Below are 27,268 nucleotides of genomic sequence, written 5' to 3'. Positions count from 1 at the left end.
AAGTCTGGAATAGTACAGCACTTTTATTATATCTGTACTTGCTCAAAGTATGGAATAGTACAGCACTTTTATTGTGTCTGTGCTTGCTCAAAGTCTGGAATGTTACAGAACTTTTATTGTGTCTGTACTTGCTCAAAGTCTGGAATAGTACAGCACTTTTATTATATCTGTACTTGCTCAAAGTATGGAATAGTACAGCACTTTTATTGTGTCTGTGCTTGCTCAAAGTCTGGAATGTTACAGAACTTTTATTGTGTCTGTACTTGCTCAAAGTCTGGAATAGTACAGCACTTTTATTATATCTGTACTTGCTCAAAGTATGGAATAGTACAGCACTTTTATTGTGTCTGTGCTTGCTCAAAGTCTGGAATGTTACAGAACTTTTATTGTGTCTGTACTTGCTCAAAGTCTGGAATGTTACAGAACTTCTCCTGCATATCTATTTGTTCAATGTCTGGAATTTTCAATACACATGTTTAAGTACTTAGTAATAGTCAGTATTACAGTACTCTTCCTGCTTCTGTATTTGGTCAAAACCTGGATCTTACAGTACTCTTCCTGCTTCTGTTTCTATACTTCTTCAAAGCCTGGAATCTTACAGTATTACTCCTCATCCTGTTATTACTCAGAGTCTGGGGTTGCACAGTATTATTCCTGCTTCACTATTTAATCAATGCTTGGAATATTACAGACTCCTTCTCCTCCTATGTGTGAAAGAAAATTTTGCAAGCCCTTAGAATTGTTATAAATGGCTAGTATTTTGGCTTCCTCTACTTATCTAACTTTTGTTAAGCTCCACCCATTCATGGTGAATTGTTCATGTGCTGCACAGCAGTCATTCAGTGAAATTCAAGATAATACTTTATGTTATATTCACAAAGATGCATTAAAAGTTAACAAACAATTCTGTAAACAGTGCTTTAGAGAATGTTATATGAAACCTCTAAGTTTTATAATCTTGAAAAATGAAAAGAGATTATCTTTAAGTAACAGTTATTGTGTATTCTCAGGAAGTAAATAAGCTATAAGAAACCTTTTAGCTGATAAAGTGTATTTTTAATATCTAACTAGTGGAACATTAAAGACTGGTTATAGCTTTATAAATAGATAAAACATCCAATGGTAGCATTATACCTGATTATATCTTAATTTTTACATATACAGAACTATATCAAATAATTTCCTAAGAGGATTTAAAATTTTACTTTAATTTCCTTAAATCTGATAAGATGAAATTTTTTATGCGTAATCATTTGTTATTTATGGGGGATTCCTTTTCAGAAAGGATATTACACTTATGTCGGTATACGAGTTATTATGATGTCAGCAAAGTTTGTTCTTAGATGACAGTTTAAAGTTACCAGGCACATTTTTGTAGTTTTTATTAGCAGTTTGTTTTGGTTGTATCTAACTAGAAGACTCTAATTTAAGATCATGCCTAGCTCTTGACAAGAAATGAGTTGATCTTTAGGAGTAACATATTTTAAGGACAGTTTAGATGCAGTGTTCAGAGACCCCTGTAAACTTCTATAATGTAGCTCAAATGTAGTTCGAGGTGTTTAATATTCTTTGTTTTAAGCAACAATAACTAAACAGCCACTAAACAGAAAGATGTAATGTGTTTCTTACACTAGCTTGTATTAAATATTGTTTTAAGAATCCTTACTTGCCTTTAATGAATTTAATAATGCTAGTTAATCCCAATATTGAAATTATTCTTTCCTGATTTTTTTTCTCAAAGTGACTCACAGTTATAATCTAAACAATTTTATTACCTGATATTCAGTAAGAATTATTTGTCAATTATAAATTTAAATCATGTTTTTCTATCACCATTTAGCTATTTCTAGTTAGAAAACTGAAGAATTTAACTTTCATTTGCAGGCCTGAAATTGGAAGGATATCAGACATTCTTGTCACACTTGGTCCATTTTTGAAGCTTTACTCTGCATATATCAGAGATTTTGAATCAACAATAAATTTGTTTGAGGAGTGTAAGAAGAAATATCCATTGTTTTCTCAAGTAGTAAAAGAATTTGAGGTAAGAATAGGAACAAAGGAATCTGAATGTAACATAAAAACATTTTTAGTGAGGATAAAAGTGAAGAAATATACCTTAAAACAAAGTCATGGGTTTGTTTTTTGGAGGAAATAACAGCAAAGAAATATACCTTAAAATAAAGTCATAGGTTTGTTTTTAAGTGGGGATAGCATCAGAGAAATGTAACTTAAGATCATAAGATCATGGATTTGTGTTTAAGTGGGCATAATAGCAGAGGAATATAACTTAAAACAAGGACAAAGGAAGGGATAGTAGCAGAAGGGGTATTACTGAAAACAGGTCATAAGCTTGTTTTTAGGAGAGGTTAGCAGCAATTTTAGCTTGAAACAAATATAAATCATTGTGACAAAAGTTGTGCTGGACTGCATCTGTTTGTCAACATTCCTCTTAACGTGTCCATTACAGTTTCAAATCAGAAGTGTATGAATTAGTACTTCAAATCTATCATTGTCTCTATAAGTACAAGGCATTGCATATGTAAATAACATTTCAAATAAACTGTCACTAGCTGTTAAGCTGGATTTTTTTGTAAAGTATGTGAATGATCTGTATTACCTCTAGCTTTGTTGAATATGTTTGTTCAGGTGTAACTTGAAGTTTATTATTGGTTGGTTTACTATGCAGCATTTAATCACCTTTACAACCTTATAATTGCTTTGCTAAAATAACAAGTTATATTACAAGAAAATTTACACTTTGTTTTTAATAGGTTTAAAAGTGTGAAAGCTTTAAGAATTGTATCTAAAAGCATTAAACCCTCTTTACAAAAACCCATATTTAGAGACATGATTATAAAAATGTGTTTATTCATTCACTTATTTCACATATTTCTTGCTCATTTTGTTAAATTTTCATCCATTATGCATTTATTGATTTATTTAAGTTGTTTTGGTTGTGTCATCATTGACTCATTAACCTTATTTTGTTTTAGTGCTGCAGTTACTTTTTTAAAAGAATTGCAATTTTTTTTTCTGCAAACTACTGTATACATAACCAACATGACTCATGAATTTTTCTTAGGCACAGCCTAGTAGAAAATATTAATGGCTAGTTTACAGGTCTAACAGTTGTGTAAATTTTTACATTGATTTTTCTGACTAATTCCTTGTCATACTAGGATATAAGTATATGGATTAGTTGTGAATTGTGATTAATCACTAATTTTTTTTAGCTGATGTGCATGTATGCCTTTCATTAATCCATTATAACCAATATTAATTTTATACTTTCTGTTACATTATAATTTGTATTATTATTATTATTACCATAATTTCTACTCTGCTAACCAGCATTTCAAAATAAATTTTACCTAAATATACATGCATATATATACATAGCTTAATATTTATTACTGTTAGTTGGGATAGACTTAACCTTGTTTCATGTTCATGTATTCCTTTATTATACTTCAATTTTCTGTCAATTTTAGGATGAGTTTCAAAGAGGTTGTGTGTTATTTATAAATGTATCTGTATACATATGTACTGTAATATCTACTTCCAAAATTCAAATTATGCATTTCAGCTTACTGACTTATTATTCATTACTATTAGATCCTAGTTTACCTGTTATGATAAATTAATGTGATATGTCTAGTAATTTAGTTTTTATCTATTCTATAGCTTTTTTCACTTTGAGTCAGTTTTAAGTAACCTCAGTGAATAATCATTGGATTTTATATAAACGTTTATATAGACAGAGGGTTGAGTTCATTATATTAAAATAATTTTCAATGTGCTAATCAATAAGTCATGTGCCAGCCAAAGTCAATATAAAGTTACAATGGAAGAGAATGTATTAGAACTACATTCTGACATTTCTTGGCATTTGGTAGGTAGTGTAATGCTAACAAAAATTGATTTCTTTGGAGAAAGGAATGTAATAACTCTTAATGAGGCAGAATATTCATACATTCAGATCATAAACATGTATTTAGACTTAGAATTTTCAAGACTTACTGTCATTGGAAAACAAAGGAATATGGATCACCTTAGGGAACCAGGACCATCCAGAAAGAGGCCTGCAACAACTTGTAATCCATCCATGATAAGCAAAGTTTGGCATCTTCTAACAGATGAGAATCCACAAATACAAAATTAAGTGACAAAAATCACCTATATGCCCCAGACAACAGTACAAAACATAATCATGAATAATTTCCATCTGGAAACGTGGTACAAAGTCACATGCACACAAGTTCCTTCAACATTATATCCATTCAGCTGTCACTTGTGTCAAGAGTAAAACAGATATTCATGTTTTCTTTTGAAGAAATAAGCCTATGTGTATCATCAAAAAGTTTGACAGGCTCTTAGTAAACATTACAAGTATGTTATATGCAAAAAACCTGAATTTTTTGTCAAATATTTTTACTAAAGATTTGTCTGTGAATTTACGAAGTCACTCTAATTCAGATTGGCCAGTCTAAATGCAATGTTATTTTCACGTTAAGTGAAAAAAAAAATGTTGTCTTGCAGTTTTCATATTTCATCTACAGAACCTCTAAAACCTTCTAAATGAATAACAAAAGTTTTTTCAATAAAACTTTATACTTTATCTCATACTTTCTCTTCCCTAACACTAACTATAGCAGAATTATTCTTAGCAAATGCTGAAAAATATGAAATAAAGTTAAATTACTTTTTTCTAGAATGACTGCAGATTGTAATAGACAATAGCAATTATTTATCTATACAGTTTCAGACTCATAACAGTTTACCTCTGTTTTGATTTAATTTTATTGTTCTTTAAACTGTGTCTAACTGGCCTAAGAAAGCTATAAATCACCCAGTGAGAGATTAGTGCAATTTACAATAAAGTATTGAGTTACATCCATTCATCTTGCACTGTTCATCATGTGTGTGTGTGTGTATTGTTGAAGGTAAAATTTTTTTATTTAATTTTTTTCATCCATGTTTTCTTATCTAACATAATAAGTTTCTAACTTTTAAATTTTAGTTAATTTTATCAAAACATACAAATATAAATCAAGAAATTTACCATATACTTTGGCTTGTAAAACTATTTCTACTCAGATGACTTTTAAATAATGGGATGATAAAATGTTGAGATGACTGATAATTTGGATGTTAAAATGTTCAGATGACTGATAAATAATGAGATGATAGAATGTTGAGATGACTGTTAAATAAAGGGATGATAAAATGTTGACATGACTAATAAATAATAATTTTGAGATGACTGATAAATAATGATAAATAACTATGTTGGTTATCCCTAAACAATTCATGTAGCTTTCAAATGTACATTTTAGAACACAACAAATACGTCAAACACTAGTGTAGAATGTCCAAAAAGTAATGTAAGGCTTTAATTTTCCATTAAATAGGTTAAAAATTTCATTACTTTCTGTAGCAATTTATTCTGTTTAAATCCATCGATCTCTCAGTGAATTGTTCAGCTTTTACAACTCAAACAAAACAAACAGTTGTATGATTTACATGGTGTAGAAATTGCTCTTGCTTTTGGTTATAAACATGTCCAATAGCAGTGTCACAGGAAGTTATAGGCATTTCTTGAGAGACAGAGGAAAGGGGAGGGGCATGTCAGTGTTTATTGAACAAATACAATATCTCTGTAATTCAAGAAGATAAAAAGTGGAAATTTTATGTTTTGTTTTGACAATATATATAAGGAAGGAGAAAAAATATATAGATAAGAAGTCATAGTGCCACCAAGTCATGTGACTCTGAGAGGTGCATATTCAGAATTTATTTAAATATTTCCTTTTGAAAGTAAGAAATTGAACCTAGATAATATAGAAGTTTGAATTATATACTATGTTTTAGTACCTAGTTTATAGACATACATTGATAATAAAGTAGTTTAATTAAGTTTTGAATGTAACTGACAACTTCATGACTTAGCCATACATATTAGATTCACGAAAAGCTTGCAGGGAGTAGTGGTGTGCTTTTCACATGATGGAGCCCCTTTGCAATGGGAGTTAAACCTTTCAACTTACACAGCCACCAGATAGAGCAAATGACTTGATGTGGTGACACAGGTTGTAACAATGCGGTGAGGCTCCAAAATCATTTTAACATAACATACTCAACCTCTGTATGTGTGTTCATATATATGTTATCCTTGTGGAAATTAGAATTTTTCAACATATTGTAATGTTTATGATTTAGTTGGTACATTCATGCAAAATTTGATTGTAAAGCAACTAATGAAAAATGTTTGTTGGTTGTGTGTATTTTTATTTTATTTTGTCCCCCTGATATGCACTTTGTTTCTATTATTGTAAAGAAAAGTTGGTTGTTTTTGACAGATGAACCCTCGCTGCCAGAGACTGTCTCTGAACCATTATATGCTTAAACCCGTCCAGCGCATTCCACAATACCGACTTTTGCTGCAAGATTACTTGCACCATTTACACATAGATTCTCCTGATTATGAAGACACAGTTGCAGCATTGGAGATCATGAGTCAAGTTGCTGATCATGCAAATGAAACGATGAAGCAAGAGGTAATAAATATTATTTATTTGGCTCCACCAGAAATCACAAATTAAATTATTTAGAAGATAATTATATGAAAGATATTATTCATAATTTAATTTCCTTTGTCAATGACAGTATACAATAAAGTACAAGTACTGTACAAGGAAATTAAAATGGATTTTTTTTCAGGTACACAAAGAAAGGGAAGTTTAGTAAGATGAAAATTAAACTTAAATTACAGCATGACACTCCATTATTTTAAGTAAGTGTTCATTCATAAATGTAGTTTTCTTTTGTGTATGTTTTCCTGGAGCTGAAGACATGCAGTAGAACTGAATTATTGTCTCGATTTACAATTTTATAACCATGTCACATCATTTTAACATTTTTTTCATGTGCTACAGACCACATGACTTTGAATTAAGAAAATAGCTTCCAGTTTTTCAAAAGTTTTATACATATGAATATTATAGTTCGTGCCAAATTTTCCTTCCCTATAGGAAATTATAATCTCTTGAAATTAACAAATATTTCTGATATTTATTTATAAATTTATTTTCCTTACAGAAAACATGAATTCTAATGAATCCAAACACCTAAAGTATTTTAAGTTATTAATAATGACTAAAGGAGAATACATCAAAACCAATGTCTGATATTGTATGCTGAAAGCCCAGGAAATGGTCTGCAATCACAATTTTTTGGAATGTTAGAATAAATAAGACAAACTTTGTAGTTTTTTTTTACGCATTTGTGGTCAGCTTTTTCCAAATGTTCAGAATAATTTAACCCTAGAATTACTGATTTGGTCCATTTAAACCATATCACCTTTTTTAAACACACTTTTCTAAATTGTTTATACATCCAATTGGTCATGGGTCTGTAATTGTTCATAACAGATTCTCTAATAATCCACAAGTCACATAAAAAACTAATTTAAAGCACCATAAATATTGTAATTAATCCCACTCATTACTGCTGTAGTTTGTTTCATTTTACATAGGAAATGAGGGATTACACCAATGTTTTTTTTTGTCAGCTCTTTACCCTGAGTGTTGTAAGACAAAAAATACTGCAATATCTGGGCCTCAAGAATTAAGTAGTATATTGACAAGTCATTAATTTAATGTTAAAAAAGACATCACATATGAGCTAATATAAAGTAGGAAATGAATAAAAGGTTGTAAAATCTGATGGAATAAACAGGTTTATTTTATGTTTTGATAATTTATTTGCTTATCAATATGTAAATGTACAAAGTATGCTTTGTATGATATCATTCTTAAAAGAACCACACATACACATCAAGAACACAGATTAGTGAAACCGTCATTGTTAAAGGAACACACACTTCAAATTAGTGACACCATTCCTAAAAGAGAGCCTACATATACATCAGACTAGCGAAGAAACTTAAGTGAAAATAAAAGAAAAACTTACAAATGTGTTTTGACTATTGTTTACAGTTGTTCTCAATGTTCATAATCATACCTAAGTTATATTATCAACTGGTAAAAAGTAGAACTTCCTCAATTAGTCACTGCTAATTACAAGCCCTTCATTAAAAGAGAAGATAAGAAATTCAGTGTCTAGAAATTTTTATGTTATAATTTGATAGTTTCATGTTGTGTGTAATTTGAAATAAATAAAGACGTAATATGTTCACAGGACAACCTCAGCAAGCTCATCACCATACAGAATAGAATATTTGGTCATCATGAAGTAATTCGGCCTGGAAGGGTAAGGAATGTGATATATTGAAGTATGTACGAGTGGAAGGGTGTGATGTGTGTAGTGCACGTAAGTTTTATATGCTGAGAGCTTGTTCATAGAAGTCACCTTATGAATCATCAGTAAGCTTGAGGTTTATAAAACTAAAATCCAAGGTTTGATATTCTGTAGTGGACACAATGCAGTCAGTCCATAGTGTATCATTGCACTTAACGAAAAATAAGAAGAACATACAAAGAAATGAGAACTGTCTCTACTGTCCAGGTTATGAACCTGCGGCACATATGTCTAGAGTGACACATAAGGCTGTTTTCACTGACACACAGTAGTGTCTCATCTGTTCAGAAAAGAAAAACACAACTCTCCCAAAATATTACCCTTGACCTAATACTACAAGTGAAGTGAATAATCTTACTGATTTACAGTATACTAATAATATAAGAAGTCGCATGACACTCAAATTTCACAAAACTTTACGTGAGAACAGTTTGCTACTTAGTAATAAAAAGGTGCGCACACAACCCCTGACCTGGGAATAAAATATTGTTCCATGTTTCGGATATTAAAATGTTACACATGCACTAATCACAACTCTAGTAATGTTAATTGCTCAAATTTTGAAGTTACAACCATATAGGAACTTTTTAAAAGAACTACTCTCTCGTACTCTAAACCTGTGTGCTTTTAAATGAAGGCTAAATGATGTTCTACCCATTTTCTATGTGTATTGACATTAATTATCAAGAGTTCCTTGTTCTCTCTAGCATATATGCATTTTTGATTTTCCTCATTTTGAGTGGCTGAGATATATAACATGTATGTCATTTTAGCTTTCAAAAAAAATACTATCTTAGAAATTGGCTTTACCATTCTGTTGTTACAGTTACAATTTAATGTGCACAATATTTTAGAAAGCAAAAGGTATTTTGTAGAAGCTTATGAAAAAATAAGTAACTTAGATTATCTTGAATACATATATATGAAGAATAAACTGTAACTTAATTTATAGCTTTTCATTTTTTGTTTATTTTTGTATTTTTAAATACAAACCATGAAGGTTGACTTTAGAATAAAATTATTTTCTTTGTTATGTTTGCTCACTGTTTTTTTCAACTGACATTTAGTTTTATATTTAGATAAGAGATTTTATCATGTTAAAAATGAATGTTTTTTTTTTTACATTATTAAATTTTGTCTTTCAGGTTTTTATAAAAGAAGGTGAACTCATGAAACTTTCTAGAAAAATAATGCAGCCTCGGTGGTTTATATTGGTTAGTAAAGAACATTAGTAAAATGTTATTATTTTATCCAGATATAAATCTGTTTTCACTACATATGTTGAAAGAAGTTGTGTTTGTGTACCATGTTTTTCATAGTTTTATGTTTTATTACATAAGTTTTCCAGTTTATCTTTAGTTATCCTAAGTGCCAAAATTATCGTAGTATTTCTTCAGACTTAATGTACATATACTCATTATTCTGATTCCCATTATTAGGTAGATAACAGATATGAATAAGAACAACTATTTTATGTACAATTCACCATTTTGAGACAGTGAAATAGTTTTCAATTTCAAAACAAACAAAGAAATTGGATTGAACTGTAAGTTGGCAGCATAAATTTACATTGCTCATAGTTTTATATCCTGCAGTCCTATGAATGTAATGTTAACATGGGCAAATTAAAATTGAAAAATTCAGCTTAGCATTGTTATGATTCCAGTAAAAGACTGAATGTTTATAGTTTTTTTACGAACTTTACTTCAGATACGGTATAGAAAATAATATAAATTATACAAAATAATAATATATAATATCAAATCTTTCTTGAACAAAAAATGTTTTTATTTGTGATTCAAGTGTTCTTAATTTTTCTTTCTGAATTTTTTTTATCTGAAGTTTGGTATACTTATGTGACTGATCAAAGGGTATTTTTGAAATGAAAATATAAAAAATATTGAAATCTTGAAAAATTATATAATGTTTGAACCAAATACAAACTTAAACATTTAAGTGATTGATAAAAAATAATTATTGTTCTCTACCACAGTATCTCAGCTTTTAGCTAAAAGTTTGTTGTTTTAACTAAAGTTATCTAACATCTGTGATACTTTTCTACCTGCTTTATAGTTCAGTGATAGTCTTTTGTACATGACAAAAGTCCAGAATAATCTATATCGAGTAAACCATGAGCTACAGCTGACTGGTATGAGGGTTTCAATACCCATTCAACAAGATTACCAGAACGAGTTCAGCATCGTCAGTGTAACGCGATCCTTTTCTCTGGCTGCTAGGTAACTAAATGCAGAACAAATCCCAAAAATGTGATTGTTTCAGTTAAAAGGAATACTGACCTTCTTTAATTTACTGATCACATGGATGTTATAAAAAATAATGAATGTGAATACTCATGTTAATACCATATAATCAAGATTTCTAGATCTTGCTGGGAAACCCAGTATTAAGTGTGTGTCAAGAATATTCTCAATTATAAATATTCAGTGTGTGTGTGTGTATATACTTTCCTACCTTATATTGAAAAGTATGCAGTTTTATATGGTTTAGAACTATCACACTTAATAAAACAGATATTTTATGTAATTTGTTTTCTGTACAAAAATAATAGAGAAATTATGAAAATAACTTACGATGTTATAGCTAACATAATTTCTGCTGTTACAGAGTTATATCAATGAAAGGACAGTGCAAAGTTATTAATAATCTTTCAAGTAAGGTAGTAGATAGTGCAGCTTATAAGAAAATGTATTGTAGATATGTAATTCTATTTTTCTTCTTGTTGGTTCTAGCTCTCCAGAGGAAAGAGACCAGTGGATTAATGCCTTAAGTCATGCTATAGAAGAAAATGCTTGTAAACGCAGTACTTTTCAGAATATTCATCACCATCAAAAGGTACGCTTTATTTGCATTTTACTCCTGATTTTCTGTGTGGTAATTCCATTTTTCCATCTCTTGCAAGCCAGATTTGAACCCGGAACCACTTGTGTTACAAGCAAGTGCTTTACCAGTTGAGCTAAAGGGTTAACCCTGCTACTCATTACTAGTAAGGCATTTGTTAACCACTCAAGATAGTACATCGCTATATAGGTTAACAAATTATTGCTGTTGAATAAATTCTGCCTTAGTTACAGTCAGTAAATGTTCTTTTGTTTAAGTGTACTCAGATGTCTCAAAATAAATAATATAAATACTTCTAAACATAAATCATACTAGCAAAAAGGTATTGCTCTTTTCGTGGTTAAAAAATCTCATTATGTGTTTTGTAATCGTGAAGCTATTTTTGTGAGATTCCAGAATAATTAATAATTTGTTTTTGTGAATAAAGATATTCAAATTGTAAAATTGTTTTGCTACTATAATACTACGAGAAAAAATAAATGATGGAACTTGCTCTACATTTTTATATGAAGCACATAATTAAAAGAACTGTAGTAGCTTCCAAACACACCAGCAACTGGAAGAAGTTTCTTCCTGAACTTTACTTGTCTCATGACAAACTATTCTTGGCAATTTTTCATTCAACAAGAAAAGGACTGGTGTCTCAAAGCAATGTCAGTAAAGAAAAAACACAAGATACTCAAAGTCTAGAAAATTTTACCATGACCAAAGGTTGAATATAGGGCTCACACTAAAGGCATAAGTTCAGTGTGCTACTATCTGAACTAACAGGGATCTAAAACGAAGCAGATAACTCCATTCTCACTGTCTTAATATCAGTTCACTAAGGATAAGGCTCACCTTCTCTCGCCTCACAATACATCTTAGTACATAAGGCTAATAACACAAAACAACAACTTTAGGCCAACAGCAACTCTACTTTCTCTTTAGCCAACAGTTGACACACAGGCAACATCACCTAACAGTCCAGGGCAACATTATACATAGACAACATCACTGAACATTCCAAAATAACAGTACACACACAGACAACATCACTGAACATTCCAAAATAACAGTACACACACACAGACAACATCACTGAACATTCCAAAATAACAGTACACACACAGACAACATCACCTAACAATCCAGGGCAACATTATACATAGACAACATCACTGAACATTCCAAAATAACAGTACACACACACATATACAACATCACTTAACAACCCAGAACAACATTATACATAGACAATATCACTGAACATCCTAGAACAACAGTACACACAACATCACCTAACAATCCAAGACAACAATACTCACACACACACAACATCACTGAACATTCCAAAATAACAGTACACACACAGACAACATCACTGAACATTCAAAAATAACAGTACACACACACAGACAACATCACCTAACAGTCCAGGACAACATTATACATAGACAATATCAATGAACATCCTAGAACAACAGTACACACAACATCACCTAACAATCCAAAATAACAGTACACACAACATCACTGAACATCCCAGAACAACAGTACACACAACATCACTGAACATCCCAGAACAACAGTACACACAACATCACCTAACGATCCAAGACAACAGTACACATACACACATCATCACCTAACAACCCAGAACAACAGTACACACAACATCCCAGAACAACAGTACACACAACATCACCTAACAATCCAAGACAACATTATACATAGACAACATCACTTAACAATCCAAGACAACAGTACACATACACACATCATCACCTAACAATCCAGGACAACAATACTCACACACACACACAACATCATTCAACAAACCAGGACAACAATACTCACACACACACACACACACACACAACATCATTCAACAAACCAGGACAACAATACTCACACACACACAACATCATTCAACAAACCAGGACAACATCACTGAATATCCCAAAAGAACAGTACACACACATATAATATCACTTAACAACCCAGGACAACATTATATGTAGAACAACAGTACACAGACATATCTACTGACATCCTGGGGCAACAGGGCACACAACACACAGATGTATACATATGACACTTGAACATTCCCCAAGTTATGCACATAGACTTACTGCTTTCTTTCACCTTTCATTATGCATAGCTGTCTTTCTAGTTTGAAAAAGCAACTACTTATTGAGCAACATTATGACAGATCAAGGTTTAAGGAAACACTCTGGCTCTTAGTTTCTACTTGTGTTCTTAGGCTTTTGTTCTTTATCAACATAGCTAGTTAGACTCAAGTCCTCAGCAGACCATTATTCTGATCATTACAACTGCTTTAAAGATAGTTTTAGAGTAACAGACATGCATGAAACCTGTAATATAACTCCTGTATTGTTGAACGATATATGTGGGGAATTACCAAAAATATTACTTTTCAAACAAAAGTTCTTTTGTGTATATATATGTATATATTTTGATGGAATAATCATATCATCTGGTCAATAATATATGCAATTTTATGTGTTCAGAGTGGAGAGGAAACACCTCTGGAAAACACAGGTTTTGAATTGGGACAACGAGCACCAATATGGATACCTGATGTTCGAGTCACCATGTGTCAGTTGTGTACGAGTGAGTTCACTGTCACCTTTCGTCGTCATCATTGTCGAGCTTGCGGGAAGGTCAGCATTGCACATTAATCATGTAGTTTCATGAACTATCACAGTTCCCAAGTAATGCAGCTCACATAGTCTGTTTTCTGTTAAATCTGAACTCTATAGTGTTGGAAAACATTGATCTATATTTAACATAAATACTTTACAGTATACAAATAGCTAAAGTTTCTTATAGATAATTTTTGTGAATGGGTCTACCAACTATTTTATGTCTTTGTGAGGGTAATCATTTTTCTTGCATCTTATAAGTTTTATTTTTTTACTTTGAAGATTTAGTGTTTCATTTCTGTCAAGCATCAACAGTAAAGGTTTTTGTTTTCTTTCAGGTGGTCTGCTCTGCTTGTTCAGCAAGCCGTGCTCCACTTCGCTACCTTGGATTTCGACCAGTGAGAGTTTGTGATGAATGTTTTCCAAAACTCCGACAAGGTAAAATATTGTTTTGTTATTAATTTTTTTATTAATTCATGAATTTTTAGGATTTGATGTAAAGCCCTTTACTCACCACTAATAACCTAAAATACAAAGTTTTATTGTTTGTTTGTTTTTTAAATTGTAGTATGTTCTAATATTTGTTTTAAGTTGTAGTGCGTATTGAATGTATAGCATCCAACTAGTGTGTGTGTGTGGAGTTGCATGTTTAACATGACTATAATTTGATAAAATTATGATTGTACCGCAGAAGCCATAATGTCAACATAGTTTATTTTTGTACAGTTATTATATGTCTGAAGTATTTTATTCTGTTGCTACATATTTTGTTCTAATGTCTATCAAAATATACACTTATTTCTTGTACTGTGATTAATAACTGGTGTAAAACAACTGTTTTTTTTATCATGTATGCATACATATATGTATATGTATGTATGTGTCTGTGTGTTTAAATATACCTGTCTTAATGGTGGTATGTTGGATTTCCTGTAGCCATTAGCCTAGTTAATATAATTAACCTCTCTGATATCCAGCTTTTATGGTAAACCAAACTGTTGATCTGTTAGTCTGAACTTTGTGTATTTGTTTTTTAAACTACTTATTCAGTGTTCATGTTCTATTGCAATTCTTTATGCTGAAATGTACAAATTTTATCACTGGAGTAGAGGGAATTTTTTTTTAATGTGTCCCAGGGATGCAGGTTAAAAATATCTTCATAATACTCTTTTAATCCTATTTACCATTTGCATAGCTTTCAATAAAATTTTTAGATTGTTTGTTCTGCATTTTACTTTGATGTAGCAGTACAACATTCATACTGTTTCATATGATATTGAGGGTAGATATTTTCTGTCTCATTTTACGGAATTCACCACATTGCTGTTGATCTTCGAAATCATGTACCTATCAATGAGAAGGACCTTGTGACAAGAAGAGTAGGGAAAACATCTTGGGCAAACAATTCCAATGCAGCAGATGCTACTACATTTAATAAATAATAGAGGAGAAAATTAAAATTTCTGGTGCTTTTATGTTGTGTGTAAAAAATATAAGGAAACTCCTTTTTTTTTTTTTTCAAGTAATTGAATCCTTGTGAATAAAAACCTTAAAGTGTTAGTGTGAACAATGTTATTTAAACTATATGCCCACTCTGAGTAATTCTGTCCATGTAATGTGTTTGTCGTGATCAAGCCAAATTAATAAGTCTCTGTATTCGTCTGTTTTTTTATCTATGAACAAATACTTATAAACATTGCATGAAAAATGTGTTAAATCTTTGAACTAAAACAACTGCAGATATCTACTTTGTTTCTTGAGTTTAGGAATGTGTGATTTTTTTAACATATTTTTTTGTATGGGTCCTAAATGCAGTACAACCTGGGGAGGATCTTTTTTCCTGTTTTTATATTCATAGGCCTAAAATAAATGCCAAACTAATCTGTCTTCCATATGAAACTTATGATAGTCCTAGTTAAATTGATAATAATGTTTGGAAGGTTACCAAAACATCAAGCAAAGAGTTACTCTATGAGAAACAAAAGAGATTCATCAGGCTCAGTATATTTTGTATATAGAATTTAACTAGTAATAAAACTTAATTTCAGAAACAAAAGAAATTCATCAGGCTCAGTATATTTTGTATTGACTAATAGCAATGTCAAATGCATGGGTAAAGCTTATGGAAAAGGTAGTGGGAAAAAGACTTGCATAAGATTGAGAAGAGAGAGATTGTATGCCTAACAAAATGGTAGGGGTGAGACTAAAGAGATCTACAACCTTAAATGTCGAGACAGTCACACACAGAATTTAACAGTGCTCCAACATCACAACACTGCATAGTAGAGCTATTTGACATTGAAGATGTCTACAATCAAGTGGATGTTGGTCTTTTTGCAATGAAGCTAAATTCTCTCTGGTCTTGAAGATTCTAGTATGATGGATATTGGTTATATTGGACACCGGGTGCTGTCAGCTGAAATTTGGCAAATGAAAATCTGGCTTGGCACAATGATCCCCACTGGGCCCTGTATTCTTGAACATATACACAGATGATCTGATAAGCAACTGGAAGGCCCCAGAATGACACAATATGCATTTTCTGACAATATAATTATTACAAGCATCTTACACATGTAAACAGAAGTGACAGAGGTTCTCCCAGTACCCAACAAAATCCTCTGTCACTGAAATACAGATAACCAAATGTCCACTCAACCAGTTAAGGTCTGATGAATATTGGATACTAGATCTCAAACAGATATTTCTCACTTCACACTGACATCTGCAGATAGAATGGTTCCCACTTTTCTGGATGTTGTGATGGACTGCAGAATGACAGTGTCTGCACATATTGATCATCTGATAGAGAAATTGGTGAAGAGTTTTGCCCTTCTCAAATATGCTGCAACTCAGAAAGTGCAGCAAAGAAGCTTCATCAATCTGATGTAAACAACAGTCATTACCAGAATAGAGTATACAATCCACTTATGTGCATCAGCAGCAAAATTGGCAATGGTCAAGTTACACAAGGTGCAGAAAGCAGCCATGATACCTGCAACAGGAGCAGTCAAACTAAAACCATGTGACACACTGCACTTTTGATTTAGTTGAGCAGCATTACAAAAATATAACGATTTCTAGTCAAACAAGTGCTATTCAGGACAATCATAACCATATCTCCATCACTGTATCAGCAGTTGAGAGGGAGGAAGGACAAATACAAATACTGAAATTGATAAAGTTGTGGGTCAGTGAAGCCAATAAAGATGTGGAGGAGATATGTCCATTGGAAAACATCAAGGATGTTGAGTGGAACCAGGCAGAAGACATTAAGTTAAACACAGTGAAGATTGGCAGCAGGAGTGGAGAGATAGATCAGTACTGGTCAACATGATCAAAATCAAGGAATGGGTATACCAGTAGAATCCAACACTAATCATAGCAATGGATGGCTCAGTTAGGAAAGACGTGACTGCATGGATATTACTGTTTGTCTTGTCAGTAACAAAACTGGACAATCCAGTTTATTCATGGCAGAATTTGAAGAATATGGGGATGCAATTGTCTGGTTGATTAACAACATTAAAATTCTCTACAGATTAAACTCCTGACAGACTCTCTAAACATAACACAAAACTAGAGACAGGTTTTGTTCAAAAAACTTGGGTAAAACCTTTGAGAGACTTGAAGGTTTATCTGATAATGATCTATGTCCTAGGCCGAATGGCTGAAACCAATAGGCCTAAAATTTGTGTTAAAAATTATGTTAACTGCAGTTGGTATTTTTCCACATTACTCTTAATTTGTCTATTGCAGATCCATAATCAGAGGTGTGTAAAGTATTATAATTCATGTATGAATGGCATTTCAAAGAATCTTTTGTCTCTTATTATCCAAGCCATCTGGAAGTTCTAGTATTGAACGAATGACCTCTTTAGCAGTGACTTGTGGGAGACAAAAGATAGATCTGAAATGCTATTTTTACACATGTAATTCTGAATATCAACTTGACAAACTAAGATGAATCTGGGGAAAAACAATCTTTGGTTAATGTGATTTTTATTATTGGTTTCTAATATTTCTCTAGTTTTTTAGCTTTTAAGTCATAACTGTCACAGTAGCATAATATTAAACAAAAAATATGGATCACTTAGCTTGTAAGGCACAGCCCTTGGGGAACTTGGTAAGACCTCCAAATGATATTATCAATGAAATACCATGTAGACTGAAGGAATAGAAGAACATGATGCAGAGTTCACAATGCTCAACTGGAAAACTGGAGAAAAAAAATGGGTGGAAGTATGGAAATGGAGCAAGCATGAAAGTATGTTTACAAGTCCTACTTAAATCATATTGAATTAGGCAATATTACTAGAAGAACCTTGAGGAGACTATTGAAGGGAGGAGAGCCTGTGACAAACTCTCTAAGCATAAAATAGAAGTGAAAGTAATAGTATTACAATCATCATATTTATGTCGGACACCTGGTATTAAAAATAAGTGATACACAATAATTAACAGTGATAAGGTTTAAAGTAAAAATGGTTTCTATCTGCCAGCTGCTTTCCTGTAGTTGGTTGTTTGGAATAAGAGATGATGCAACACTACTTTGACTGTGCACTGACAAATGTGCTGTAACCGGAACCACAATTAAAGGGAGGATAGCCTGTGCTTTGCTTGTGCTAAATGCCTTTTGCTTGTGAATAACTAAATAATATTAGAATACAAAAGTTTTTTTTAGTATTAATAAACCTGGAGTATGTAATTTACAACAACATGGGAGTTTGATACAGATAAATATTTTATTTATATTATCATTAACATGTGCAGAAATATCCATTAGTACTTGGTTTGGTGTACATTTTTTATTAAATTGTTATATTGTTCGAGCACACAAGAAACATACATACATGGTATTCTATATAGACCAAAGAGTGTGTGTGTATATTTCAGCTAGTTTAATCACAGGATTAAACATAAAAATTCTTAGGAATTAATATTTCATGAAATATTATGTTTAATGAAAAATTTCAAATAAATTAATTCTTCTCAAGTTCAGAGCGCCAAATTTATGAAGTTCGTAGAATATCCATATTTTAATACATCTCCATATATTCACGGATCTGTAATTAAGCGTACTTTTTATTGAACCTTTCAGAGTTTACTGAATACTCTGTGGGAGGTGGGGATTCTGGGGGAGCATCAGAATCTGCAGATACAGAAAGTGACACTCCTCATTCAATGGCAGATTTGAAAGCTCAGTTTAAAGAAAATCTTCGACACACTGGAAAGAAAATAAAACGAAATTTACCCAGTGTGCTGAAAGAGGTAATAATACATTTTTTTTCAGTTCTAAAATAATAAGACTAGGAGAACATATAGAAACACAGTAGTATGAGGTCTAAAGACTGTTAAGTATTGTTCAACATGTGGTTGCTGATTGTAATGTGGTATCTCAAAGCATGTTTAAGATCATTTAAATGCAAAGAATGAGACATCGCTTGGAATATGGGAGAATTCTGACTCAGCACGATAAGTAACTTTGAATAACCATTGAAATGCAACAGAAGTTTTATTGGTAACTTAAGGTATTTTAAAGTTTCAGTTTTTCATACTTTTTGAAAGTTACCATTTTTTCACACTTCCAATGTGTAAAACAGTTGTGGAAGACATACGACTAATTGATAAAATTGGTCATAAATATGTTTTCGTAGATGAATGAATTAATGAATGTGATAACTGAAGAGTCATTAAAATTTGGTAAACATCTAAATGGTTGTAAAGAATTTGGTTATTAACATCTTTTAAGGAATTGTTTTATGTTTTCATGATTAATTTTGTCCTTATTTTTTATGTTTCTTGCATATAAGGTTAGTGCCAATGACCAAGGTTCTTCTAATAGTGGTTACTTGCAGAGGAGAGGACGGAGAGGTTGGAAGCGTTACTGGTTTGTCATTAAAGACAAAGTTTTATACATGTACAAAGCAAGTGAGGTAATTGAAAAAAAGATCCTTGCTATCAAGTTTGTTGTTTTTAGTAAACATAATAAAATTTTTGATACATTGCTTTTAGTTTTACTTTTTTGTAAGAACTTTAAATATGTCTGTATTATCATTTTATTTATGTTTTTCCTCAGGCTTATCAGTGTAATCTTTCAGTATAAAGGTTTTAAACTTGCATGCTTAGCAGTAAGAACAAGTACCACAAACAAATATTTTAATATTCAAATACGATGATGAGGAACCCACTTTGAGACTAATAATGGCTGGAGACGGCTTGAATGGGTAATGAAGAAAAACTTTAATGTAAGTTTAACATAACAGCAAATGTACAACGTTTCAACAAGGTTTTGTCATCATCAGGTACATTTGCTGTTATGTTAAAATTATATTAAAGTTTTTCTTCATTACCCATTCAAGCCATCTCCAGCCATTATAAATATTTTAAGAGTGTAATTGTTATTATATATTTATATGTACAAAGCATTGTAGTAAGAACACAAGGATGTCTTAAAACCAACCATTATTATTCTCTTTACAAAAGTTTTCTTTGGTAAACAATCTTTATTAATTATTACTATTAAAAACTTACTTTTTTTTAACAAATGCAACTTGTGTATAACGTTTTTAGAAAGCTGAATCTAGATTTTTAAAATTTGCAAGGGCACTACAAAATATGTATCATGCTGATGTTCTCCTCTTACTTGAGGCCTGGCATGGCCAGGTGGTTAGGGCACTCGACTCGCAATCTGTCGGTGGTGGGTTCGAATCTCCGTCCCACCAAACATGCTCGCCCTTGCAGCCGTGGGAGGGGCATTATAATGTGACAGTCAATCCCACTATTCGTTGGTAAAAGAGTAGCCCAAGAGTTGGCAGTGGGTGGTGATGACTAGCTTCCTTCCCTCTAGTCTTACACTGTTAAATTAGGGACGGCTAGTGTAGCCCTCGTTTAGCTTTGCTCAAAATTCCAAACAAACAAACCTCTTACTGGAAACCCATAATGAGCCAGTAAGAAAAATGTGATTAACATTATTGTCAATCTTATCATGATGTAATAATAAACCAACCCCCATCAACAAAAATCTGTTAATACATACTATCATTCATCTGATTTCTTATGTAATTTTACTCATACTAATTGTGGTAGCGACACAATTTTATTGTTTTATAATGTACACAGTTAGGAAATGTGGGTCATCTTACCAAAGTACTTGCATGAAAACTACTCAAAATATCTTAGCTGTTAACTCTTTAGTACCAAGTGCAATATAGTGTTGTTTCAAACATATTATACGAGGAAAATGCCTGTTTATTTGTGTATTTTACTAAGCATAATAAAAGCAAGGAACAAATCAATGGTCATATGTTATTGTTGTTTTTACTGTATTTCTAATTAAAATCTGAATTGTATTTGTAATTAGTAGCTGATTTTTCTTACTATGTTTCAGAAGTTTCAAGAATAACCATGAGCTTTTAAAGTCATCAAATGATTGACTTTTGTTAAAATATTTAACCTCAAAACTGCTGTTAAATTATGGAAATTAAAATTATTAATAGCATGCTACCCCTTATGTTTCTGTAACTTTCAAAAACCAGTTGCTGGCTTTACGTAACTTTTATAAATTGTACATTTCCATGAATTTTCAACTTGATACATGAATTACACATGCACACACATGTACGTAAGCTTCTTTCTGACTCTGATTTTGAAGGCAGTAGAAACATTTCATTGTATTTTATGTTTTTTTTTCAGGATGTTGCTGCTTTGGCAAGTATTCCTCTTTTGGGCTATACTGTAGACACGTTTACTGAGGTAAATATAGCTGTTTAATCTTATGGACAGATTACACTATTACCTAGCTTACATCCTGTGATGTCAAAGTAAATGTTTGTGATAACAAAAAAATCAAGTATTTTATAAGATGTCAGGTAGGTTGTAGTTGTAAAGGATTCAGAATCTTTCAACACAATATTCTTTTCACAAACAATTCTGGCATAAATTCATTATATAGGCATTTGTAGATTTTTTTCCCCAAAATTACACATGTATTTCAAAATTGTAGTTACTACACAAATGCACAATAAATGACTTGTAAATTATGAATCGCATAGTTTAGAAGAAAATGCATAATTACATGTTAAACTTTGTTTAAACTGTTTAACAAAACTAAGATTGTTTTTGGTTATTTTGAATACATAATGATAATCTTCCATACTTCAAAAACATACCCCTTTTACACTTTTTTAAAAAAATGTGCCAATAATAAAATATTTTAGACTCTGAACATCAACATAAACAATTTTTAAAAGCAAAGAAAAAGAAAAACCCTCATGTACCAGTTCTCCTGCACTAGGTTTTAGATTTCAACATGGTCCTTAGTTTGATAAAATTCGTGCAGCAATATAAAAAGTTTTATCCAAATGTAATTCAGGGACTAGTGAATAAGTTTCTTTCCTATTTGGATACCTGATTGATGGTATGTAAGTAAATTTTCTATTTTTGAATCTTTGCTGTAAAATTATTTGGGAATTTTAAAGTTTGTTTGAAATTTATTTCATTTATTATTTTAAACTTCAAATTTTTATCCAATGTTTGTAGATGTCCAGTTGTTTACAATGAAGTTTATATCAAATTAAAATTTATTAGATTATTAAAAATATATTTATTTTCGTAGGAAATAGATGAAGTTGAAGGAAACTTACTGTTCCAACTGACACATCCAGGACAACCTCCTGTTTTGTTTCATGCTGATACACCTAGCTCAGCAGAAAGGTGATTTTGTTTTTTCTGCAACTCATTTTGCATATAGTGGGAGTTCACTTAGAATAATGTCTGTCTTTTCTATTAAATATGATTTATTAAATAAATGACAGTGGTAATGGTGTTAATATTAAAGCTTTATGGAGGCTTCTAGAATGATGTATTCTTGATTCTGGAAGCTTTCTTCTAATTACAAATTATATAACAAAATGAATATTGTACTCTTGCTAAGCAATTGTAATAAAGCTTGTACCTATATATATTGTAAAGTAAGCTATAAATATGCTATCTTCTTTCATATTTTACATCATTTACTCCTTTACCATAACTCTTTTTATTCTCAAGAACTCTGAGAGAATATAAAGCATGAAACCACTTTCTTCTTTCCTACAATTTTCATATTCTGTGTTCTTGTTCCATTTAGTATATGCAGTGTTAGATGTTACAAACCAAAGTTTAATGTTTTTTCAATATTTTTTTCATCATCATCCAGAGTTTAATTTGCAAGCAAGAGGGATGATATTTGTGTTGTTTGTAATACACTACACTGGAAATGAAGAAATATTTAATTCTATAGCATTATATTGTTGTTGTTTTAGAACATGTTTATTTTTTGTTCATTGAACCTAGTGGTGCTACTTTATTATTTTTTTCCTGTATGTATGTTTTCATAATATCAAATGTTTGTCAGTGTCAAGATAATTTTTTTATGCTACATTTGAACTTTTCTAACAGTTCCTATATTATTTGTGTTTCGTAGATGGATTAGAGCAATGGAGGAGGCAACTGTGTTGGAGTGATAAGAATTTTGGGTTTAGGAAGTATTTCAGAAGCATTTCATGCTTTCTTGTTTCTGGTTTCTTCCAATCCATGACGTCACAATACTTCTTCTGGAAAGAAAGAAAATGTTTCATCACAATATTTTTTTAATGAAAGAAAGCATTATAAGTTTATCTACAGTTGCTAATGTTTTACTTTGGTTTTTGAGTTTTTTTTGTTTTTTTAATTTTGAAATGATAGAACTGTTTGTACTCCAAAAACTTTGTGTAAATTACAAAAAATGTTGTTCTACTTGTCCATCAAAACTAAGAAAAGTCTCAAAGTAAGAAACAAACACCTGTATTTGGTTAAAAACATTTAAACATATAACTTATGTTATATTTCATTTAGCATAATTTTATGTCAGATAATGCAGGTTAAGAAACATTCAAATCATCTTAACCTAGTACATAATAAATTGGAAAATTTTGTCAATTAAATATGAGATAAAAGTTGCATAAAATGTGGAAAATAATATATATATGTGACATCGTAATGTGTCCTTGATCCTTGTATTTATTTATTATTATACTTTTAGTGTATCTAGATTTTGTGTAGGCCAGCATTTTTCCCAAAGTATTTACAACTCATGTTGGGCAGAGTGGAATAACAAGATTAGGAAAATATGCCTTTCTAGTATTTCTTGTCATAATTTAATGTTTAATGTTTACATACTTTATAGCTTGCAAGATGTTATATTAAAATGCCTCTACTGTATTATTTTAAAGGTACACGTGTATGCATATTGAGACAAAGTTTTGTCTAATTTAATTTTGTTTCCTCTTGTTGTTCTTGGAGGCTATCTTTAAACAAGTTTTTCTTTATCCAGTAAATATCACTTGTAAAGTCTAAATTTACTATATTTTATTTTAAGAAATAACAGTGTTAGTATATATTTTGCCTATTTTAAAAATGTATAAAATGGCAAAACTGTCTAATTAAGTTTCTAACTTTCATATTTTTATTGAAGCTACTTTGTTATAATGCTTATCATTGCAGTTGAAATATTTTCTTTCCCACATCTTTCACTCAGAAAAAAAATCTTGACTTTTTTTTATTGCATATTCTGATACAAGTAGAGGTTTGGATTAACTTCTCAAAAATACTATTGGAACATATAAAGTTGCCAAAACGTTATATAAAAGTTATTTTATCAGCATTATTACTTTTGGTATCACATAATCACGAACAATCACGAACAATTTGTGGTAAATTAATTTAGTCATTTTGTATAATCAATATTTCAATTTTCATTCGAGTTGCACATAAAAGTAGCGTATTTGTTTTAGAGAAATGTTATATCTTGTTTTGACTCTTAGAAATCTGTTTGTGTCACATTTGGTGCTTGGTTTTGTAGTTTCTTTATACAACCACTTGTGAAGTTGTTTCTTTACTGTGTATCCTTCATTAAAAGAAGGTTTAGAAGGAAGATCTGAATTCATTGGAAAGATCTTTTAATAGAGGTCGTCAACATTTTTTGGTGATCTGTACTAGCTCCAAATGGGTAGGTGAAATTGGTTAATATTTCAGAATTTTCTTTTTATTGTAGTCTATTCTGTTTAAGAAAATACAGTCACAAGAAGTATTTGGGTTATGGAAAGTTCAAGTAAAATAATAGTGGTAAGCTAAATTCCAAACATCTTCCAGTACAGGAAGAAAATTGAAAAATTCAGTGTTATTATAGTGTTTTGTGTGAAGTAAAAAAATGCAATATCAGGTACTTCTAACCTACCTCATTATACATTAAGTGAGATAATTAACAAAAACAAAATGTACCCCAAACATTTTAAAGAGCTAGTAAAATCAAACCTGTCAAAAATGAAACAAATTAAAGACATTTAATTTACTTTTTTTAACTGTCGTTGCTTGCTGATTTTGGCGTTGCTTGCTGATTTTGGCGCAAAGCTACTCAAGGACTATTTGTGCTAGTTGTCCCTAAGTTGGAAGTGATAGACTAGAGGGAAGTCAGGTAGTTAACACTTGTGGGCTACTCCAATCAATGGTGGGATTTGACTGTCACTTTTATAATGCATCCACACACCCAATGAGCAGAGTGCATTTCCTTTGTTGGTAACAGGGCGTGAACAATGGATCCACATCCCAGCACATTTACTACTGCTCGGCCCCCTACTGTTTTAACTCCTCAGGTATGAAGTGAGGTGTATTACACCAAATCAGTGAAATCATTGCAATAATTAACCATATAATTATGTAGTCAATAGAGGATTAAGTGTCATAGTCACGTATATAACACACAAGGTGAAATGGTTCTTCTATTTGTACAAGTGTTTTATCACAATTCAAACCAATTTAAGAATTGTTAATTCACTAACTTCATTATCCAAACAGATCCAAAGTTGTGGTTTTGGAAACTAAATTACATAAAGAAATACAAATTCGGTCGAGTGGCTTCAGATGATAATTTTTACCACAAATATTTACTTAATGAGCAACTTAATTGATATTTCATAACTTCTGAACAGCAAAACTCTTTAAAAATTCTGCATGAATTTAAGAAACTGTACATTTTACATCATAATTTGAAGGAATTTATAGGACTGGTTATATAGTGTCCTCATTACTGTTCATATATGTAAATTATAATACATTAATATAATGATGATAGATTTATTTTAATTGGGCATTTAAGGACCAATAGGGAAAATATATAGGAGTGTTGAAGAAACATGTCTTGTAAACCTATTAAATATTTGAACATTGTTATGAGAAATACTTTAAATATTTAAAAATGTTTGCTTATTTAAAGTTGTCAATCTCGAACAGTAGTTGATAATATGCAAGTCTAGAAAGTGTGTATAAAAGTCATAGATATGTAAAGAAACATTAGATGCTATTTGCTTATGTAAGTTTAGAAAGTGTGTGTAAAAATCATAGATATTGTAAAGAAATATTAGATGCAATTTGCTTATGTAAATAAATATATTTTGCTGAATAATTTTTGCTGGGTTTATGAGAAAAAAAAATTTAAGTAATGAATAGGGTGATTCCACAGCAAAACATTGTATATAAGATATCAAAACTGCCAAATGTAAGCGATCTTTGATAATTATCTAACTTGTCTATGCATTCACCCTGTGAGTGGTTGAATGCAGGAATGGATAGTGCAGATTTTCCTCTCATCCCAAATGCTCTCTAGTTTCTGATCTTGTTCCATCTCTACATCCCAACAATTTATAGATAAAATTTTTTATCGCTAGTGATATAAGACAGAATCTATAATATGTTTTGTCAATTAAAAGAAGGAAAGACCCTAATAATAGCTCGAACGCTTTTACAGGATTGTTCTTTTGTCATTCGTCCCCCTATGAGTCAGAGGTAAGTTTATGGACGTATACTATTAAAATACAAGGTTCGATTCCCTGCGGTGGAGAGAATGCAGATAGCTCAATGTGTGGCTTTGGGCTGAAACAACCCTTCTCATCCAGAAGCATCTTTTACTTCATATGCTTAATAAGGAAAAAGTTTCAAAATCGCACAAGCTATTTTTGATAGTTTTTAGAATTGAAACTCACGTTATATTCTCCTAACTTGTGACACTCTATCAGCATGAGTAAAGCAGAAGTCTGAGTGAGGGTGAATCTGAGAAGCCCAGCTATATAGGAGAAGGAGAATTGAAACAATGTAGTATGATAACTGATAGTTTGGGAAGGAGATACAATGAGGAACGCATGTTTATACGTATAATCCAGGAAAGATTAAAGTTGTGGCTAACTATCCAAAATTAGGTGGACCTGGAAGAGATGGGAGTGGCGAACCTTTTATCTGGTCACGCAAAGTCGTCCGAGATCATATGACTGGTTGTAATAAAATTGGTGATGACTTCTTTTTTTTTCTCAAAGATACAGTCTATACTTAATATAACAAGTATAATAATTGCTTGAAATTTTATAAATACGAGT

The 27,268-nt window shown here is 31.2% G+C and overlaps 1 protein-coding gene and 1 long non-coding RNA gene across 2 annotated transcripts in view; one reads left to right on the top strand and one right to left on the bottom strand.

Moving 5' to 3' along the window:
- The window catches only part of LOC106461121, a 33,168-nt gene extending 8,076 nt beyond the window's left edge, over positions 1-25,092 (top strand). Inside the window, exons 3-15 of the mRNA XM_013920912.2 lie at positions 1,885-2,041; positions 6,360-6,557; positions 8,200-8,271; positions 9,465-9,533; positions 10,393-10,556; positions 11,070-11,172; positions 13,692-13,844; positions 14,165-14,264; positions 18,928-19,097; positions 19,640-19,762; positions 21,522-21,581; positions 22,444-22,541; positions 23,290-25,092. Of these exons, the coding sequence (XP_013776366.1) occupies positions 1,885-2,041; positions 6,360-6,557; positions 8,200-8,271; positions 9,465-9,533; positions 10,393-10,556; positions 11,070-11,172; positions 13,692-13,844; positions 14,165-14,264; positions 18,928-19,097; positions 19,640-19,762; positions 21,522-21,581; positions 22,444-22,541; positions 23,290-23,329 (1,507 nt within the window). The 3' untranslated portion in view covers positions 23,330-25,092. The remainder of the gene's footprint in view (positions 1-1,884; positions 2,042-6,359; positions 6,558-8,199; positions 8,272-9,464; positions 9,534-10,392; positions 10,557-11,069; positions 11,173-13,691; positions 13,845-14,164; positions 14,265-18,927; positions 19,098-19,639; positions 19,763-21,521; positions 21,582-22,443; positions 22,542-23,289) is intronic.
- LOC106461122 lies at positions 2,438-26,013 on the bottom strand. The gene is made up of 3 exons (XR_001290913.1): positions 25,091-26,013; positions 13,199-13,202; positions 2,438-2,448 (listed from the first exon to the last, which is right to left on the bottom strand). It is a non-coding gene; the product is annotated as an uncharacterized LOC106461122 (long non-coding RNA).
- Positions 26,014-27,268: the final 1,255 nt, after the last annotated feature.

This window comes from Limulus polyphemus, unplaced genomic scaffold, assembly GCF_000517525.1.
Source record: "Limulus polyphemus unplaced genomic scaffold, Limulus_polyphemus-2.1.2 Scaffold900, whole genome shotgun sequence".
NCBI lineage: Eukaryota > Metazoa > Arthropoda > Merostomata > Xiphosura > Limulidae > Limulus > Limulus polyphemus.
Note: the sequence above shows the minus strand (reverse complement) of the source record. Positions and strands in the feature narration are given on the sequence as shown.